Source organism: Martes martes (assembly GCF_963455335.1).
Source record: "Martes martes genome assembly, chromosome: 8".
NCBI lineage: Eukaryota > Metazoa > Chordata > Mammalia > Carnivora > Mustelidae > Martes > Martes martes.
This window is the reverse complement of record NC_137895.1, coordinates 12,030,754-12,051,302: the sequence shown is the minus strand read 5'-3', so window position 1 is coordinate 12,051,302 and position 20,549 is coordinate 12,030,754. Positions and strand designations below refer to the sequence as shown.

Genomic DNA, 20,549 nt, shown 5'->3' with positions numbered 1-20,549 from the left:
ACCAACTGGTTAGGAAAAGTCTGTAGGAAAGACCATCTACTAAGCCTCAAAACAAGTCTCAATTCTTAAAAATTGAATCACACAAAGTATGTTTTCTCTCTACAATGTGATTAAATTACAAATCAAGAAAAGAAAGCTGGGAAATCCTCAAACATTTGGGAATTAAGAAACACATCTATGTCACCCAGGACCAAAGAAGAAATCATAAGGAGAAATTTTAAAATATCTTGAATGAAAACTAAAACACAATGCATCACATTTTATGGGAAACTTAAAGGGAAAGGTATAGCTTTAAACACGTATCAGAAAGGAAAAAAAAAAAAAAAGAAAAATCAATGATTTTTTTTTTTTTTAAACATTATTGACTCGGGTACTTTATTTATTTATTTATTTATTTATTTTTTAATTTTTTTTTTTAAAGATTTTATTTATTTATTTGACAGACAGAGATCACAAGTAGGCAGAGAGGCAGGCAGAGAGAGAGGGAGGAAGCAGGCTCCCTGCTGAGCAGAGAGCCCGATGTAGGGCTCGATCCCAGGACCCTGAGATCATGACCTGAGCTGAAGGCAGAGGCTTTAATCCACTGAGCCACCCAGGTGCCCTAAGAAAAATCAATGATTTAAAGCTACAACTCAAGAGGCTAAAAAATAAGCAAAGACCAAATCAAAGTCAAAGCTAGTAGGAGGAAGGAAATAATAAAGATCAAAACGGAAATCAATGAAATATAAAACAGAAAAACAAAACAGTTTTTTAAAAAAATCCATGAAATCAAAAGCTGGTTTTCTGGAAAGATCTGCGAAATTAATAAACCTTAGCTAGACGGACCAAGAAGAAAAGCAAGAAGGCACGATTACCAAAATCAAGAATGAAAGAGGGGCCATCACTACAGAAGCTATAGAAATTAAAAAGGATTATATGGGATTATTATTATAAATATCTTTGTGCCTACAAAATAGACAATTTAGTTGGAAAAGAAAAATTCCCAGAAAGTCACAAATTACCAAGATTGATTTTATATGAAACTGAAAGTAGAAATAAAAATAGGAAAAGGACAGATAACTAGTAAAGAAACAGACTTAGTAATTAAAATACCTGATAAAGCCTCAGCTTTCTATTTTATTCCTTCTTTGCACAGTTGTTCTGATAAGACTGTGAGTTTGTAATCATTTGAGTAATTTGGAAATGCAGCCAAGATAGCGGCCAATATATTCATGATTCTAGAACAAATGCTACAGAATCCTCATCTGTTACCCATCATGCTTCCATCTTCCTAATAAATTGTCTACTGTAGCCCATTACTTACGAAGTATAAAATTATGTGCTTATGTATAACTGATCAACACTGAAAAGATAACATGTTTGCAAGGAAAGAATGGATTTCTTTGTGGTCCGGTATCTAATAAAAGAAAATGGAAAGTATTTGAAGGTTAAATCCATCCTTATGCAACAAAAGCTTCCACTGTAAGGCTCTTTATTGGGAAGTAAATCATATCAAGTGGTTTAAAGGCTGAATAAAGCTCTCCTGATAATCTGAAACAGGAAGGGCAAAAAGAAATCTAAAAACCAGACACAGATCTTTCTATCCAGAGTACAGAACATTTTTATCTTTGGAGACAGACCAGCAATCCCATAGACAACATGACTTCCTATGTATTGATATATATGTGATATATACCTACTGGATGATTTTTAGCATTTCTTTTACTTTAGCAGGTTGGTAGTACGAGGCAAAGCCAAAGAGGTCAGCTGGGGCCCGGGATTAGTAAACCAAGTACAGAGTTTGGATTTTATTGCAAGTAGTGAGGGAACCGTTAGAGTTAAGCAGCAAGGTAACATTATTTGCACAAGAAAACAGCACTATGTTGGCCGCTGTGTGGGGAGAGGATAGGCAGGGAGCAGTAACAGGAGAAATAAGCCATGAGGTCTGGACCTAGGGTGGGGAACGACGATGATACCATACACGACTTCGACTCTTTAAATCTCCTAGTGGGGGCACCTGGGTGGCTCAGAGTGGGTTAAAGCCTCACTCAGGTCATGGTCTTAGGGTCCTGGGATCGAGCCCCACATCAGGCTCTCTCCTCAGTGGGGAGCCTGCTTCCCCCTCTCTCTGCCTGCCTCTCTGCCTACTTGTGATCTCTCTCTCTGTGTCAAATAAATAAATAAATAAATAAATAAATAAATAAAATAAACCTCCTAGCAGCCGGTGGAGGCAGGTACTGCTGTCTTCCTTTTCTAGGTACAGATAAGTACTTGCTGCCACTGAGCAAGCCAACATGGAAAGAGGTTAAATAAAGTCATGTTGCGAAGTAGAGCCTAAGTCAAACCCAAGAAATCTGGCAGAAGAGCCGAGCTGTTAATCATGTACACTATCCCATCAGAGTATTAGTCTAAGAGAAGAGTCGAAGTAAGAGAATGCTTCGAGTTAGTTACTGGACTTGCAAATGCACTGGACATGGAGATGAAAGAGAGAAGACTTCTAGGTTCTGCTTGAGCACCAAGGTGAATTTAGTAGTATCATTATATAGAGAGAGGAATACAGGAAGAGGAAGGGAGTCTTAGGACCCAGGCCTGGAATGCTGCGACATTTAAAAACTGAACAGAGGGGCGCGTGGGTGGCTCAGTCTGCCTTCAGCTTGGGTCATGAGCCCAGGGTCCTGGGATGGAGCTCCACCTGGGGCTCCCTGCTCGGCAGGGAGTCTGCTTTTCCCTCTCCCTCTGCCCCTCCCCCTCCTTGTGCTCTCTCATGCACTCTCTCTCAAACAAATAAATAAAATCTTTCAAAAAAATAAATAAAGGGACACCTGGGTGGCTCAGTGGGTTAAGCCTCTGCCTTCGGCTCAGGTCATGATCTTAGGGTCCTGGGATCGAGCCCCACATCGGGATCTCTGCTCAGCAGGGAGCCTGCTTCCCTCCCCTCCCCACCGCCTGCCTCTCTGCCTATTTGTGATCTCTGTCTGTCAAATAAATAAATAAAATCTTAAATAAATAAATAAATAAATAAATAAATAAAAACTGAACAGAGAGGAGGCTCCTGGGCTCAGTCGGTTAAGCCTCGGACTCTTGGTTTCAGTGGGGGTCACGATCTCAGGGGTGTGAGCCCTGTGATGGGTTCTGTGCTCAGCAGGGAGTCTGCTTGAGATTCTCTCTCTCCCTCTTCCTCTGCCCTTACCCCCACTTCTGCGAGCTCTCTCTCCCAAATAAACAAATCTTGTAAATAAATAAATAAATAAACAAATAAATAAATAAAAACTTAAAAACATTTAAGAAATAAAAAACTGAACAGACAGGAACCAGCAAAGGGGACTGAAAGAGAACTGCCAGTACCCACGAGGGAAACAGGGAGTGTCTGAGAGCAAGAGACGGAGTGTGTCAAGGAGGAGAGAGGAGGCAACGTGTGGGACGCTGCTGAGAGACTGTGTACTGTGACAACACAGGAAGGACCACAAGGTGTGGCGAAACGAAGCTTCCTGGTGAAACTGACCTAAGTGTGCCCTCGCGGCAGCGCTCGCCTTGTGTTGGCTGTCCTGTCTCTAGACCCTAAGCTCCTGGGCAGTGACTGCGAGCTCAGATTTGAGCCCTTAACTTCCAATTTCAAAACGGTGCGGGGGCGGGGGGGGGGGGGCGGAATGAAATTACATAAATGCTACGTAGTGTCATGTAGATGCCAGAGGAGTTCAAAGGGCTTTCTGGTGAGATGATTCGGGGGAGGACTGCAGTATGGCGGCAGGCACTCTTCCACGTCCCACCTCGCAGGTCACATACCGTGAGAGATCCGTTCTGTGTGCTGGGTGAGTTGCTACTCTGCTCCCCGTGGGCTTGCGTGCTTCCGTAGAGTGTCAGGTTATGCTCACTGGTCTGGCCGGCATAGTCCTGAGTGTGTGGCACTCCATACTCTGTGGGAATTCCATTCTGTGGAGGTGGTGGAAACGGGATGGTAGTAAAAGGCTGAACCATTGCGTCAGGAGTTGTTGTTGGCTCCTGGTTACCCTAAAACAAATAGTGGAAGAGAAAATAAGGAGAAAAAGTGACTTTAGTTCTTGTTACATGACTATTTTTAAGGTGAACATAAAAAATTCTCTGAATACTCTCTTTGCTCCAGTAAAATGGAAGGCTTACTGCCTCAGGACTGGGGCAAACACTGCCGGGCATAGAGATGTACGCACACAGCCACACAAACATACACCCAACTTGGGCCAATCTGTGGTTCTTAAACAGGTCCATGACCATATTAAAGTTGATTAGTTACTGAAGAGATAAAAAATTTCCTTTAACCCAAGTTTTAAAAAAATGCATGCCAGGAAATTTCTCACACAAGAAGAGTTTTAAGAGTTGAAATTAATTTGGGCCATTAGTATTTTCTTTAGGACACTCTATCCCTTTACAGAGATTCAGGGAAAAATAAAGCGATTTCATCAAATTACAGTTCATAACAATATGGTAGGGTGACATTAGAAATTAAGTTCTCAAAACAAGACAACCTAGCTCTCTAGATTTTAAGAGCACAGAGTTCAGAAGAAACTTCATTATTAAAAAATTAATGTTTGGATTTCAAGACAGAGATTTATTTAAGTCTTGGCTACTAGTTAATAGTTAAAAAAAATAGGTTCCTTCAATTACAAATATTAGAGATACACCAAAAAAAAAAAAAAAAATCCCCAGATAAAAAAGTTCAAGAGTTCTTCACAATCCCTGAGTTTTATAAGGCTAACAGCACAGCAGGACACCTCTCCATGTGATAACCATTCCCAGATGCTTACCTGGAATTCACTGTGATATCTGAAATACCAACAGAGATTATCCAGGAACTACAGGGAACTGTTAGAAGGAGCCATTGTGGCTCAAAGCTCCTTTCTCACTTCTGTCCTAAGTTCAGATACGAAAGAAAGAGTTTGAATCTTGCACCCCTTCCCCCAGTCTCCCATTTTATTCCAGAAAAAGCAAAGCCATTATTTTATTGAAGATACACAAGTCTGTAAAGTCTTGGGCCACTGTACTTCTGTAAGTAGTTGGCAGAAATGGCCAAATGCTTCAAACCGTCAGCACTTTGATAGGTGCCCCCCAACCCTAGTTTTAGACATCATATCATTAGGTAATCAAAGAAAATCTGGGTTTATGTCACTTGGTTTCCTTCTACCCATGAGCATCACTCCGATCAGGCAAGGGAGCAATAATTCCTCTTTCTCTCCCAGTCCCAATTATCCTTCTTTTCCCGCAGTTCAAGAGGCGGTTCTCTATCCACTGAGAGCTACAGGAAACGGAACTTTAGGCAGCATTTTCTAAACATCATCCTAGGCTTTCGACACGATCTTGATGGCCATTAAACTCATATATATCGCAAACAAAATGAATCCAAAGCTGCAGAAAGATCTCACACAATTTTTAAAGGAAGGTTCTGCCATCATTGCTACAATAAGCTCTTCTACATAAAATGAAACAGAACAACTGTACAAAGGCTGTTATGAATGGAGAAATACATGATCATGGACTGGAAAGATTTATTTATTTATTTATTTATTGACAGGCAAAGATCACAAGTAGGCAGAGAGGCAGGCAGAGAGAGAGGAAGAAGCAGGCTCCCCGCTGAGCAGAGAGCCTGATGCGGGGGCTCGATCCCAGGACTCTGGAATCATGACCTGAGCGGAAGGCAGAGGCTTTAACCCACTGAGCCACCCAGGCGCCCTGAAAGCTAGGCATTCTTAAGACAGCCACACACCCCAAATCCCACACACTCAATCAAAATCTCTGATATTTTTGCAGAAACTGACAAGGTGTTACTAAAATTTAAATGGAAATGTAAACAGCCTAGAAAAGGCAAAGCAGTTCTGAAAAAGAATACAAATTGGACTTATACTACCTAATTTCAAGACTTATTACAAAGCTGCAGTAATCACAACAGTATGGCACCAGCTTAAAGACAGACAAATCAATCAACGAATGAGCAGAAAAGAATCCAGACAGACACATGCATATACAGTCAGTATTAAGTCATCAAGTCAGTTCAGGAGGAGAAAGGAAAGCCTTTTTAACAGATAAAAAACTGAATACCCAATGGGAAAAAAAATTAACCTCAACTCATCCCACATATGCAAAAGTTAACTGGAAAGAGATAACAGACCTAAATATAAGAGTGTTTTAAAACTCTAAAACATCCAGAAAAAAAAAAAAAAGAGGACAATTGTCACAATATTGTAATAAGCAAAGAAATCTTTGGTCATAACAAACAAGAACAATTGAAGAAAAAAATTGATAAACCGAACTCCATCAAAATTTAAAACTTTCTTACTCTTTGAAAGGTACCACTAAGATAATGGAAAGACAAGATGGAGACTAGGAGGCAGCATTCACCTGGCAAAGAACACACATCCAGAATCTACAAAAAACTCTTACAAATCATAATGAAAAGAATAAAGCATCTTTTTTTTTTTTTTTTTAAGATGGGTCAATGACTTCAACAGACAAACTCCCACAAACAGATATGTCAATGGGCAGAAAATACCTGAATGTGTGGCTCAACATTAGTTATCAGGGGTAGGAAATTAAAACCAGACAAGCTACCATTTTGCCCCCATTAAAAGGGCCACAAGACTGAAAACTCCGAATGTTGACCAGGATGTGGAACAAGAACTTTCATGTACTGCTTGTCAAAGTGTAGAACAGTGTATCATGGTAGAACTGTTCTGCAGTTCTACTTTTTTATACAGTTTGAATACTCCTTATATTCACCCCAAAGAAATAAAAGCATATGTGTACAAAAACACTTGTGCAAGTATGTTCGTGGAAGCTTTATTCATAATAGCCCCAAACTGAAAATGACTGTAATCAACACGAAAATGGATAAACAAATTGTGGTTTATTCACAAAATGGAATGTTACATATCTTAAAAAAAAAAAAAAATAAACTACCAACAGCACAGATGAATCTTAAAGATGCGCTGAATGAGATACAAATCTATTGTAACAGAAGTGAGGAAGTAGTGGGGTTTTTTGGGGGAGGCAGGGAGTGATGATGGGAGATCTGGAACATTCTAGGACAGAACACTCTAGGATGACAGAAATGCTAAATTACTTGTTAAGGATGATGGTACCAAATTGTTAAAATTCATTAAGCCAAACACTTGATAAATATGTCACTACATGTTAATTATAACAAAGGAAAAATAAGGCTATAACTGGCAAACATCATATTAAACTGTGAAGTACCTGTCATCATTATAAATCACTGTCCCTATGACTCATTCTATACAAAGTAAGGTGACAAACCTGAAATGGAGATAAAGAGAACACAGAGACAACTATAGCTAAGTACTTAGAAAAGCCCATAAAATTAACTACAAATGAGTAGACCCAACAATAAAATTTTGTCACATTTATACCTTAACTATTTTATAGCCAGCAATAATCAGTTATTCAAAAGGGCAAGAAAATGTACAGGATAAAACACACAATGTAGGATACAAAACAAGGCCTGAATAAACAGAGACGTATTTTGTTTCTGGAGTAATGCTTCATATAGAAATGTTAATCCTTGTTAAAATAAAATGTACACCTAATGTCATTTTTTAAGACTTTATTTAGAGAATACGTGAGGGGGGCAGAGGGGGAGGGAGAGAGACTCTGAAGCAGACGCCCTGCTGCGCACAGAGCCTGCCATGGGGCTTGGTCTCATGACCCAGAGATCAGGACCTGAGCTGAAACCAGGAGTCTGATGCTCAAACACTGAGCTACCCTGGGTTCCCTACCTAATGTCGTTTCCAATCGGAAAAAAAAAGAGCGTTGGGGAAGAAAACAGGACTAAACAGAATTCTAACTGGTATGTGAAAAGCTACTGTGGAAGTCTGGAAAGGAGAAAAGCTATGAAGTAGGGCACGCTCTATCATACGGTAAGACTTGCCATAGAGCTACTGTGACAAAACACTAAGGGTATACAGAGTGATCACAGAACACTGATTATCCTAAAACGGTTTCAAGTTTATACAGACAATTAATATAAGATAAAAGTTGCATTTCACTTCATGGGGAGAAATTGTTTATTTACCACAGAGGATTTGTAAAAGTTGGCTACCCACCAGCAAGAAAATAAATGAGCCCCTTCACAGTGTATACTCCATATGAGAAAAATTCAAGAAGGAATAAAATCTAAAGATTTTATTTATTTATTTGACAGAGAGAGCAAGCACAGGTAGGCAGAGTGGCAGGCAAAGGGAGAGGGAGAAACAGGCTGTCCGCTGAGCAGAGAGCCCAAATGCAGGACTCGATTCCAGGACCCTGGGATCATGACCTGAGCTGAAGCATATGACGTCTGCTTCAGAGTCTCTCTGAGCCACCCAGGCGCCCCAGGAATAAAATCTAAGAGAACAATGAAAATATAACAAAACCTAGGAGTATAACTGGGGTTGGGGGACTCTCACATAAGACAGCAAGGTAGGAAACCTAAAAATGAGGAAGGACAAAAAGGACTGACATGGCCGCAGAAGTTAGGAAGGAAAGGGGTGCTGGGGGGGAGGACAGAAGGCAAAGGAAGGGGGAAGGGAATGGCCTTTAAAGTCCAAAGAAAAACCAACTGGGGCAACGAATTGCAACAGATTAAGACAGACATTGGGTTGTCATCACTAATATAAGAGCAGGTTACACAAATTGACAAGAAACACAGAACAGAAAAAGGCAAAGACTATAACAGAACAATTCACAGATGATGAAAGACCATTAAAATGTTCAATCCCACGGACATATGGAAAAACATATTAACAGCAAAACAAGTTCAATTTTTAGTCATCTAATCAATAAATTAAAAAAAAAAGTTTTACTGCGAAAGAATGGACCTAACACAGTGAACTACATTTACTTATTCAGAGCATAAGCGCGGATGTATATATGTGCACACTTGTGAAGTCATCACCGCAGTCTAACTAGTAGGCACATCTATTCCAAATCCCCAAAGGTTTCTTCATGCTCCTAATAATAAACATGTATTACTTTCGTAATAAAGCTTACCAAGTATTTTTTTTTATATAAAAGAGGATGACAAGAAAAATGTAATCAGTAAGAGGAAGCCAATACACTGACTGAAGCACTGAGTTACTTCTGGGCTTTCCTTAAAAAAATGGTAGCGACATTATCTAGAGACAAAATTCCTAACTGTCTTTCATTTTCAAGTTATACAGCATCAAAATTCAGCTGTCTCTGGTGTCCAAGAATCATCTTTAAGTGGTGTTAATGACTGCTTTACATAAAAATCTCTCATTCGTTTAGTTTTTAGAAATTAGGCTATGAAAACCTTAAATTTTCACCATAATTTTTTAGGAAAAGGTCTATCTTTGTCACCCGGCACCATGTAAGATCTTCTCGTCATCTCCAGGCTAGGGTACTGCATATGACTTGCATATGACTTCCTCTTAGCCCTTCTTCAAGTCACACAGGGCCGTATTCACGTCTACCTGCCTGCCTGGGCCCCCTTGAAGCATACCGCCTTAGAAGCTCTCCCGGGATTTACTGGCCTGAAGTCAGATACGAAAGAGAAAACTCAAATTCAGGTGGATTGGTGAACGCAACAGAGCAAGAGCACCAAAGGTCTCCGGAGAGCTGCACTTCCAGCTCCAGGCATAAATATAATCTCACAGTATATAAGGCTCTACTAAATGATCGATAAGGCTAAAAGACACTGCTTTCCAGTTATGATTAACACAGCAAAAGGACTTCCTACCCATACTCCAACTCGGCTCCTTGCAGACTCTGTCCTGCTCTGGCCTCCATTTGTCCCCAACCCAACCGTGCTGGGAGTGAGGCGCTGGTACCTGAGTTCCCGGTACTGGTTCTCCCACAGCAGCAGTCACAAAGCTGGCTCAGTCAACTGAATCAACACATCAATTAGCAGTGGGGGGTAGGGGGAGAAAGGTAAAAACATTTTATAGGATCTACTTGTATCCTTGACACTTCGTGTTTCAGAGAAATACAAAGCAGGCGGAGGCAGAACTATTATTTCCTGAAATAAGGGAAATGTAAAACTTTCTTACGAGGCCAAAATGAAATTCTTAGCAGATTATTTTATTCCTTATAGGAATTTTTTTAAAAAAAATCATGTTTCTATATTAAGGGAATGAAATGGGAATAGGAGCGATTTTGCATTTTATTTCATACACTTCATAATGTCTGAAAATATCCCCGATAATTTATGATGATGATGATGATGATGATGATGATGATTGTGAATGCTAAATGGTTTCAGATTTCTATTAAATTCCCAGGCTATATTCCAAAGTTATAAGTTCAGAAGAGAAATATGATAGCCCCCAGGCAAACTTTGAGCTAACAGTTCACATGATCATTTCCAGGCAAGATTTTACCTCTACGTTTAATATGAAAATGTTTTGTTTTTAAAATCATAGGTTAAGTAGCTTAGGTATGTATCACCTGAGAAAATGAGTTATTAACTTTTTTCTTACAGTCCACAAAAACAGACATAATTTCTCTTTTACCTAATTTAGCAATCTATAAATTTTCCCTTCCACAAGATGAACAGACAATACAGAGTACTAAATGCAAATACAGTTTGGACCTCACTTAACAAGAATCTAATAAAGACTTAATTTTAACTCCTTTCTTCCCTAGAATATAAATTGGGATTTTATGTGAAAGATGAGGAGAAAAACAAACTGCATTTCCTGTTAGTTCTTACCAGTATATCCCAGGAAAATGGAAGTTCTCTGAAAGCAGGACGACCTGCCCACCACGGAGAGGCCCGGGTCCAGAAGAAGCTCTCACAGGACTGACCATTCTGCACCCCAAGTATTCCAATGTCTGCAGACTTCACACCTCCCTCACAGCTATGCTAAAATGCCAGCTTCCCTGAACACTCTAAAATCTCGATCCCTATTTCTCTCTGTCCTCTCAGCTATAATAATACTTCATTCATTTCGTGTCCTCTGTTAGAACACAAGCAAGAGGTTTTGCCCGTCTGGCCCCGACACATCCCCAGCACTAAGAGCTACAGTAGGCACAGGGTCTCACAGCATGACTCTTACTTACGGGGTTTGCATGAGCAGAATAATGAAGCAGAACATCTAAGATGAAGAGTGGTCCCCATCTTGTGGAAAGCTAACTGTGACGACAGAGTGGGTTATATCTAATTCTCCTAGGATCCGCATGAATTTACTATAGGAATTGGCAGGGAATTCCAAACGAAGCCATTCTTTGGTTAACTGCCTTCCCATCAGCAACACGACTGAACAGTCACATCTTCCAAATTTCCAAAAAAGCTACCTACATTTCTAACACTCGGGCTTAAAAAATAAGATGTGGCTCACTCATCAATGAGTAGCAAAGCTGCTTTTCTAAAGTTATTTTTAAATAGGAGGAGAAGGAGAAGAAGAAAAACCCCGAGACTTACATGAAACAGATACACATGGGATACAGAATTATCTGATAGTTCAATAATTACTCAACACACCAATTCCATGTCCTGCCATCTCACTATTGTTTTATTACCTACACAAAAGTTCAAGAAGAGAAATATTAACAGGACAAAAAATAGTTATTTTATTTCACATGGAATGGAGGCCACTGTGACTTAATTTTTAGGATGCCATTCTGATGAAAACCTCAAGATGATGCCCCACAGGAAAGGAATGTGGGGATATAATGACTGACAATCAGGTTTCCAATGTATTATTCCTCAACACAAACAAATTTGTTACATGACTTAGACACTACCTAAAAGATTATCCAATTCACCTGAGACCCAATAAATATAACCTTTTACCAAGGGCAATGCTGAAGTCCGTGGTTAGAACATAATTTGAATCTCAGCTTTGTCATTACTATAGCTGTAAACACTTAGTTATGTCATTACCTACCTTTCCTGTGCTTCAGTTTCTTCCTCTATAAAACAGCAATGTTAATGTCACACTTTGTTACAAAGACTTGTAAGATAAAACGGGAAGTGACTAAAACCCTATACTCCCAATAAAGATTGCTCTCAACCACCGCAAGCACTAGGCAGATTGTGGGACCAAACTTCCACAATTTAGCAAATGTTAAAATCCTGCTAGAGGCCACTGTTGTGGATGTTATGTGAAATTTTAGAAAAACCCTTAAAAAGACAATGTTCCCATGTTATGGGAACAACATGATGAAATAAACTACAGATACACAAAACTAACCGAGTAGCGTAAGGGAAAACAACTCGCCAAGCAACAACAACACCACAACCAACCAAACAGAAAAGAAAAAAAAAAAAAATCCACCAATGTTGTTTCTAAAGCAATCACTAGCTAAAAAGGCAGTGGGGAGAGGGATTTGAAATTCTATCTATTTCAATTCTAAGATATACTCATACCTGCTATGGGTCCACAACTTGTGGGCACTGAAAACATCGTAACACAAGTTAGAAATCTCCCTTCCAGGGGTTTTCGATCACATTAAGGAGCCTACCATGAACTTCAGTACAAGTCAGAGAGCTACACATGAGCCCCAAATTGGTGACACAAAGGTTCACCATCATCTACTAAACAATTCTAACTTCCTCTAGGCCCTCCCTCAAGGCTATGCAGTAAATGCCTACATTTAATGAATGCTTATTAGGTATCTGGCTATACACCAAGCACTTTGTGTGTACCTACACACCCCATCCATAAACGGATTTGATTCTCACAGCTGTAAAAGGTAGATATTGCCATTATTCTCCTTTTACAGATAAGGAAACTACCATTTAAAAGGGTTAAGTACTTTACTGAAAAACCACTTGGCTAATAACTGGCGTAAGCAGACGCAAATCCGAATCTAAGTCGTTTCTCAAGCTGGTGTCCCTAGTCGCTGCTCCATGTGGCATCTCCAACGGTGTCCGCAACCATGTTCCCCCCAGGGCAGAGCACACACAACTCCCAGCCATTAATTCTGTGTTGCAATGAGTCTAGACTTCTACATCCCCCGCATACGGTGCCTCCCCAAACCACAGCCGGACCGCTACCACACGGATCGGTTTTGCTCCCCATGCTGTATCCTCTATCAAGAATATTCATGCATAATGAAAACTTAGCTGGACATAAAGGATCAGCTCAAATAATCCGTTCTCCATGAAGCTATCCCTAGAAAGGAAGTATGGTATAAAGCAGGGGTCAGCAGACTTTACCTGTAAAAGGCCAGATAGTATTTTAGGCCTTGCAGGCGGTCTGATTTCTGACGCAACTATGGGCCTCTGCTGTTCTAGTATGAAAAGAGCCACTGACACTATGTAAACAAGTAAGCATGGCTGTGTTCCAGGACAACCTCATTCATAGGCACCGACACATTAATATCATCTAATTTTCCCATCTCAAAATCTTCCTCTTTTGATCTTTTTCTAACCATTTAAAAATTTAAGAATCATTCTTAATTCACAAGCCTTACAAAAACAGGCCCTGGGCCAGATATGGCCTGTAGGATAATTTTTTGACCCCTGATGTAAAGGAAAGAGGTTAAGGTTTAGAGCCAAATAAGCCTGGGGTCAAATCCTGACTTGATAACCTGTTAGCTCTGTGACACTGAACAGGAAAGTCGGTCTCAGTTTTGCCAACTATAGCACAGGACAGCTATGGACTGTGAGGCTAACATGAGACAAAGAAAAGGCCACAGACCAGGTCTAATAGAGCACACTTGCCAGCAAGTGTTGCATTCCCATTTCCAGTTAGAAGAAATTCCTTCCTCTCCTGTACTCCCATAGCACTTAGCTTGCACTGTGACTGTACAAAATCTATAAATTCAAAGACTTAGACTTGACTTACCGAGATAAGTGTCTTAGCTTTCCTACTAAAAGCCTCTTCATAGGTGCCTGGGTGGTTCAGGTGGTTAAGTGTCTGCCTTCTGAGCAGGTCATGATCCTGGGGTCTTGGGATGGAGACCCACATTGCATCGGGCTCCCTGCTCAGCAGGGAGTCTGCTTCTCTCTCTGCCCCTCCCCTCTGCTTGTGCTCTCTCTCAAATAAGTAAAATCTTTTTTTAAAAAAAAACTTCTTTATGATCAGAGGGGATTGTTTTGCACATTGTAGAATCTCATACAGTGCATGATAAACACTGAGCATTAAATAAAAATTTTAAATGAAGGAGGATTAATATGGAGACTCACATGTGTGCGCACCATAGCAGACTGCCTTGTGTGGCTGGAGCAGGGAGCATAACTAATGAAGATAGTACATACTGAAACAAATGTTATCTGGGGTGGACATCAAGTTGGAGAAGAAAGTTGGGGTAGGAAGTGAGAATTGGTAGAGTACCATTAGGAGAGAAAAGACCCAACATTCATGTGTTTGCACTTTAGATCCACAATTTCCTTCACTCCTACAAACACAAAAGTTAAGAATGATGTCTTTCTCCTTTAGGTAGTAACAGGGGCGATGCATTGCCATGTATGGTCTTCTGGTATACAAATGTGGACTCTGCTAAATATTTTAATTCTAAATTCAAATACACAACACAGTAAACAGGTCCCATCACATAGGAAAAATGTATAACCCAAAGACCAAGTTTCAACCCTTTTATCGGTCAATTTCCAATTACAATCTCAGAGCTTCAACCATTACCCACTTATGGGTGACTTCCAAATATTTTTTTTAGGTCCAACCGTGTGTCCTTTCTCCCATGCTTTCACAGGAGGGAGAGTAAAAACAAAAACAGAAACAAAAAGGAGCAGGAGCCTGACAGACCTGAGTTAAAATCTCAGTTGTACCTCTTACCAGATATAGGGTAAATTACATAAGCCTTTCCAGGCTGCTTGCTCACCTGCCAAATGGACTGTTCACTGCAGAGTCTGCTGCAGTGGATGCACTGGGAGCCAGTGGAACTACTGACACGGTGCCAGGCACCCACCTCAATCGGGTCTCTCGCCCTGCTTCCGGTCCTTCCAGCTGCACATTTCCACCTCAGATCTGATCCTTCCGCCCTCGCTGTCTCACTTCCACTACAAACTGTGTGTCTAAAAAGAGAGTTTACTGCTGTCTTTTCATCGTTCTGCTAACTGAGTGAATCACTTTTCCAGTCAAGCATTCTAACTTGGAACCTCTCCCTTATCCTTTATGATACTTTGCTCCATGTAGTGAGTATCCCAATATCCAAGTCCGTTGGATAGTGATGGTTTTAACCAGTATTTCCTGGTAAGAAAGAACCATCAAAACAGGAGAATCACAGACTCATAGCTTATGTAATCTTAATAGCAGACAGGCTATACTTAGGGGGTGGCAACCAGAACGCAGAGACAAGAGCATACTGGAGCCTACTGGAGAGGACACGTGGGCCTACGCAAGGGGAGTGGGGCAAAGGGAATGGAATCAAGAGATGCTGTGGAGGGAATTTAAGGATGTGGCAACCAACCAGTTACAGGCAATGGGCAAACAAGATGATTTTAAGACTCACAGTTGCAGCCTCACTATTCGGGACTTATTAACCCTCTCACTTTCATCAACACTTTAAAGAACAGTCTGCTCATTACTTACAAGTCACACTACTTGGGGTAAACGAGTCTGTGTTGTTATTGTTTCTTAACCATATTCTCTGTTATACTGAATTATTCTGAGTATTACTTGAATCCCCTTTTAATGATGTTTAAGCAGCTACAACATGCTAGTCTTTAACATCAGGGAGAGGGAAAGCACGTGGGACAAAAAAAGATTTGCTTTTGTAGGACCAAAATTAAAAGGTGAGAAGGGCATGTAAACTAATAATTATATCAATATTATTTGTGCTATAAATAAAGCTAAGCAGAGAGTACAATAGGAGAATACACAAAGAATGGCCAAATGGAATTGCCCAAATTGTTCCAGGATAATTAAAGTCTACGTAACCTTGGAGTACTTTTATTTATATCTTCCCATTTATTTTTTCAACTTCATTCTTATTTTTTCAGTTTGGTAATCCTGAGGCCCACTGACATACCCGATCTGCTCTCAAGCTTCTACTCAACATGCTACAAATCCTACCTCAAGAGAAAAGTTTCCAATCCCTGTATTATATCCATGATCAGAATGAATCACTGATAAAAAGAGATCAATGTGAATTTTACAACAATAATCATCTTGTGCCTTAGGTAGAGCATCTTCTAACCAGTTTATCACCACGGCCAGTGTCACTTAGCATTTTTGTCATGCTGTAGAAAAATGGAAATTAATTCTCTAGCTTTGTAACAAAAAATATTTTTGCCCTTAAGTCTTTTACAAATTAGATCATTTGTATCCCCTGGGATCTGCCTAGACAGGCTCAAATTTCAAACTCTACCTGCCTTTGTGAGAAAGAGTTTTACAAAAGTACTCAGCTGACAGAACCTAAGCAAAGGCCCACCATTCTTCTGAGACCTTGTCCTGAATGGCGTCTACCTGATGTCCGTGACCTTATCACAGAAAGAACACCAGATTGAAAATCATCAAGAAGCAATTAAAATAATTTTTTAAAGATCTGGAGTGCCTGTGTGGTTCAGCTGGTTAAGCATCTGCCTTCGGCTCTGGTCATGATCCTGGGGTCTTGGGATGGAGCCCCGCTGAGCAGGGAGCCCGCTTTTCCTTCTCCCTCTGCCCTTGCCCCTTCTCCCCAACTTGTGTTCTCTCTCACACATAAATCTTTATTTTTTTTTTTTTAAAGATTTTATTTATTTATTTGACAGAGAGAGAGATCACAAGTAGGCAGAGAGGCAGGCAGAGAGAGTGAGAGAGGGAAGCAGGCTCCCTGCCAAGCAGAGAGCCCGATGCGGGACTCGATCCCAGGACCCTGAGATCATGACCCGAGCCGAAGGCAGCGGCTTAAACCACTGAGCCACCCAGGCGCCCTCACACATAAATCTTTAAATAAAAAAAAAAAAAAGCTCTGTAGAAGAATGACAGACGGAGAAGATGACCTAGAGAAAAAAAATGAACGGAAGGATATGTACAAAGACAAAACAATGCATTTATCAGACATACAGTGAGATCCATTCTAGAGTCTCCATTTACTTACACACTTAAAACAGGGCCACAACAAATCTATGTCCTTTGGTATTTGAAATACTCTGTATTGAAAACAAATGTCCCTTCCATCAGTCTAACAACATTCAGGTTCTCTATTACACTACTGGTATCTCCTTTTGTTCTTCAAACTACCATAATAACCTGGGGGGAAGGCTGTAAAATAAAAGTGTTTCCACTTCTCATCTCCGCAGAGTCTCACCCTCTGAACACCTAGCACTGAAAGCATTAGTATCTAATAGTCCAGAAAATATTTCTGGTAGCAAAGGTAAGTTAGATAAAAGTCATGTGCTTTCTCTTTAGCAGTGAATATAAATCATACCCAGAGCCGTAAGATGTCAGACAATCCGCAGGTAAATAAAAACTTGAAGGAAAAGGCTATACATGGAGTTTCCCTGTAGCCTCCGGTTTTCAGGTTCAGGTTCAATTCCAACAGTTCATTCTTCAACCGGCTGTCTGTGACTTATGTAGATGGTTGGGATCCCGAGGAAATTCACAACAACAGATTTAATGATTGTATGATAACGATTATAGTAATAAAAAACTCATCACCAACTAAAATATTAAATTTATACTGAAGTATTATCTGATTCCAAGAAAGGAGTCTAGGGACCCATTTATTCCTGCCACAGTCTCAACAAGATCACTCACCCTATGCGGTACCCACTTCCACAACACTCCGCCTTGCACACCCACAAACTCCTTTTACTTGCTTCCTTGACAGCAGAGATTCCCATATTTAATTGTGCATAACAATCACCCTGGGAACATGTTTAAAAAAAAAAAATCAAGATTCTTGCCCCACAGATTATGATTCAGTGAGCTGGGAGTAGGCCCTGGTACTCCAGGTATAGGTGGTTTGGGAAACATGGAGAAACACGAGGAGGCTTTGCTGGCACCATGAGAGAGCACTATGGCGGTGAGAGGAACTTCCAGAAAATGCCCTGAGGACAGAGATTACAGAGGGAGGAAATTATGAGAGGACGGTAGACGTGGCCAGAAATATGTTACCTGAAAGCTGAGGGACCTTCTTATATGGAATCCACAGACAAGAGAATCAACACTAGTTGTTGTTGTAACTGGTTTTTAAAGGCAAACCTAATGAAGTACAGAGTAGGTGTAACCGACGCCCCAGCACCCAAAGCAGGAGTGGGCTACAGCCACATGAAGGGGGGATGGAGTGCAGGAGGGGACCCAGTGCAATCCTGAGCTCTTGCAAATGAAGAATAAATAAAAGAGGAAATACTTCATGCTTAGAATTAAAGTAATTTAGAGGATTTAGCAATATGCAAGTCTAAGGATAGATACAGGCTTGGCCAACAAGTCACCTACATGCTTGTCTCCAAATCACTTGTCTTCAACACACACACACACACACACAGACACACACACACATCTTTCAAATTACTCAGAGAAAAGCCAGCCTGACCTCTCCCCTGAGGCTGAGTTCTGCCATCTCAAAGCAATGAATATTTAAACAGAAAAATAAATATTTCAGAACAAAGTCATTCAAACCAATAGTCTATTAGGTTAAAAATGAGAAACCCTATAATAGTCTTAATGTCTCCAACCTCCTAAAAGCTCTCTCTTCCGTATCTTCTGTAAGCAGTATTTAGAACCTCAAACATCATAAATCATGTCTTCCATCCACAAGAGACAACAGGAAATACTTTGGTCCAGCTACCTGCTTCCTTGGAAACGTTAGGTCCCTAGACCCAACATGGCTGGTTGTCTATTCTAGTCAATATAATTGATTTATACAATTCATGGGTGATTATTCTTTTTCTTAACCAAATTTCAATACAATTTAAATTAGTTTACTCTTTATTTTCGTCTTCATGGGCAATTAAGTTTGTATCCTCTATATGCTGAACTGCAATATCCTTGAAAAAAGCCATAACTCACATTCAGAATAAAACACAAGCAAGATTTTTGTAGTGCCTCCTGAATCAGAAAATATTGAATTCTTCTTTATAGATATTACACTGGATGTCCTATTATAGTTCACTTCTTCAAAATGAGTAAGTCATATTACCTACAGTAACAGACAGAATTTTTCCCCATGCCCTTCCCTAAACAAAACTGCATTCAGTCTGCAACCACAACCACAGGATGGTTTGTATTTCCTCTCTTGGCTTCATCAATGAAACCCCTATGTAGATCAGGGGCTGAATCACCCACCCTTTGTCATTGCTTCCTCATCAAACAAATGGTAAGTGCACAGCAGGTAATTTTTAGAAAGTGTCTGCTAATTGAAGTGGCCAGGTAGTTGAATATCTGCTTCTGAGGCTGTAGGTCTGTAAGAAACCTAAGAACCCTCTCTTCCTAGATTTAGAAAGTCTGAAGAAAGCTCACCGTGATATCAAGAATTATTCTTGAGTATGTGCGGCAGAAAACAAGTGATTACAGGTCTTTTAAATGCACACACTGACAGGAAGGCAGTGGGAGAATCCGTGCCCCACGCGCAGGAGACAGAGGTAACAACGTCTCCGCTCTCAGCAGCTCCCATCCAGGCTGTTCCGAGCATCTCTCTTCTAGGAATTCTCCTGTCTTGAACAACCTCAATCTGATCAATTTTCAAGCAGCTCCCAGAACGATCTCTCTAAAATAAGTCTGAATCAGATATTGTTAACCAATTCTCTTCTGAAAGTCCTAGGCTCCTAGATGCCCATGGTCTCAAGTCCAAAGACCTTTGTATGGAAGTCCTACCCCCTACCCCCTTCACCCATTCTGCTTGATTCTGGCCACTGAGTATTTACTGAGTACTCCTGAGGGGTGAGACACTTGGTCTGGGGAAACAACGGTGACTACAGAGACAAAGTTCCTACCCTCAGGGAGTTTACCTTCTGGTAAGGAAAGACAAAAAAGCAACAGGCAAGCCAAGCGGGAAACAGTTGGGGAAACAGTTGGTGAGCCGTGGAGGAGAGTAAAGCAAGAAAGGGGGTACGGGAGCACTGGAGGGAGCACTGAGCTGGAGCGACAGAGAACTGCTCTTTGGTACCAGGTAGTCAGAGAGGGGAATGACTGAGCAGACACCAGAAGAAATCCAGAGAGCAAGCCATGTGTCTGTCAGGGTGGGGTGGGGGGAGACTCCAGACAAAAGGAACACAAATGCGAAGGCTCAGCCACGACAACATGCTCACCTTATTCTAGGAACTAGGAACAAGGAGGCCCCTCGTGACAGAGCTGGAAAAAGCAGCAAGGAACAGAGCAGCAGGAGATGAAGGGAGAAAGGTGGCAGTGGGCAAGGAGAGACGGGGGCAGACATCTTATAAAGCTGAAGGACACTACAGGGATTTTGACTCTTACTCTCCAGTGAGGATTTTGAGCAAAGTGGCACAGTCAGGTCTAGGTTTTCCAGGGACCACTCAGCAAGGCAGAAGCAGGTAGACCAGTTAGGAGGCCATCGCATACCCCACCGGAGAGACGACAGCGGCTCAGCCCAGGTGCTGCTCGTGTGTGTACTAATTCCTGGAAGACACCTTGTGCTGTCTCACCTCCGGTGTCTTTGCACCTGCTATGCCTTCTGCTTGGAAAGCCTTTCTCCTTCCTACCCATCTGGCTAACTTGTACACACTCTTTAAGATTTAGTTC

The 20,549-nt window shown here is 40.9% G+C and overlaps 1 protein-coding gene across 26 annotated transcripts in view; it reads right to left on the bottom strand.

The window, feature by feature from the left end:
• Nucleotides 1-20,549, bottom strand: part of RBFOX2 (RNA binding fox-1 homolog 2) — a 266,816-nt gene that overhangs the window by 52,401 nt on the left and 193,866 nt on the right. For all 26 annotated transcript variants that reach the window (XM_080810613.1, XM_080810601.1, XM_080810623.1 and 23 more), the window contains one exon: nucleotides 3,763-3,987. In XM_080810613.1, the coding sequence (XP_080666739.1) occupies nucleotides 3,763-3,954 (192 nt within the window). In that variant the 5' untranslated portion in view covers nucleotides 3,955-3,987. The remainder of the gene's footprint in view (nucleotides 1-3,762; nucleotides 3,988-20,549) is intronic.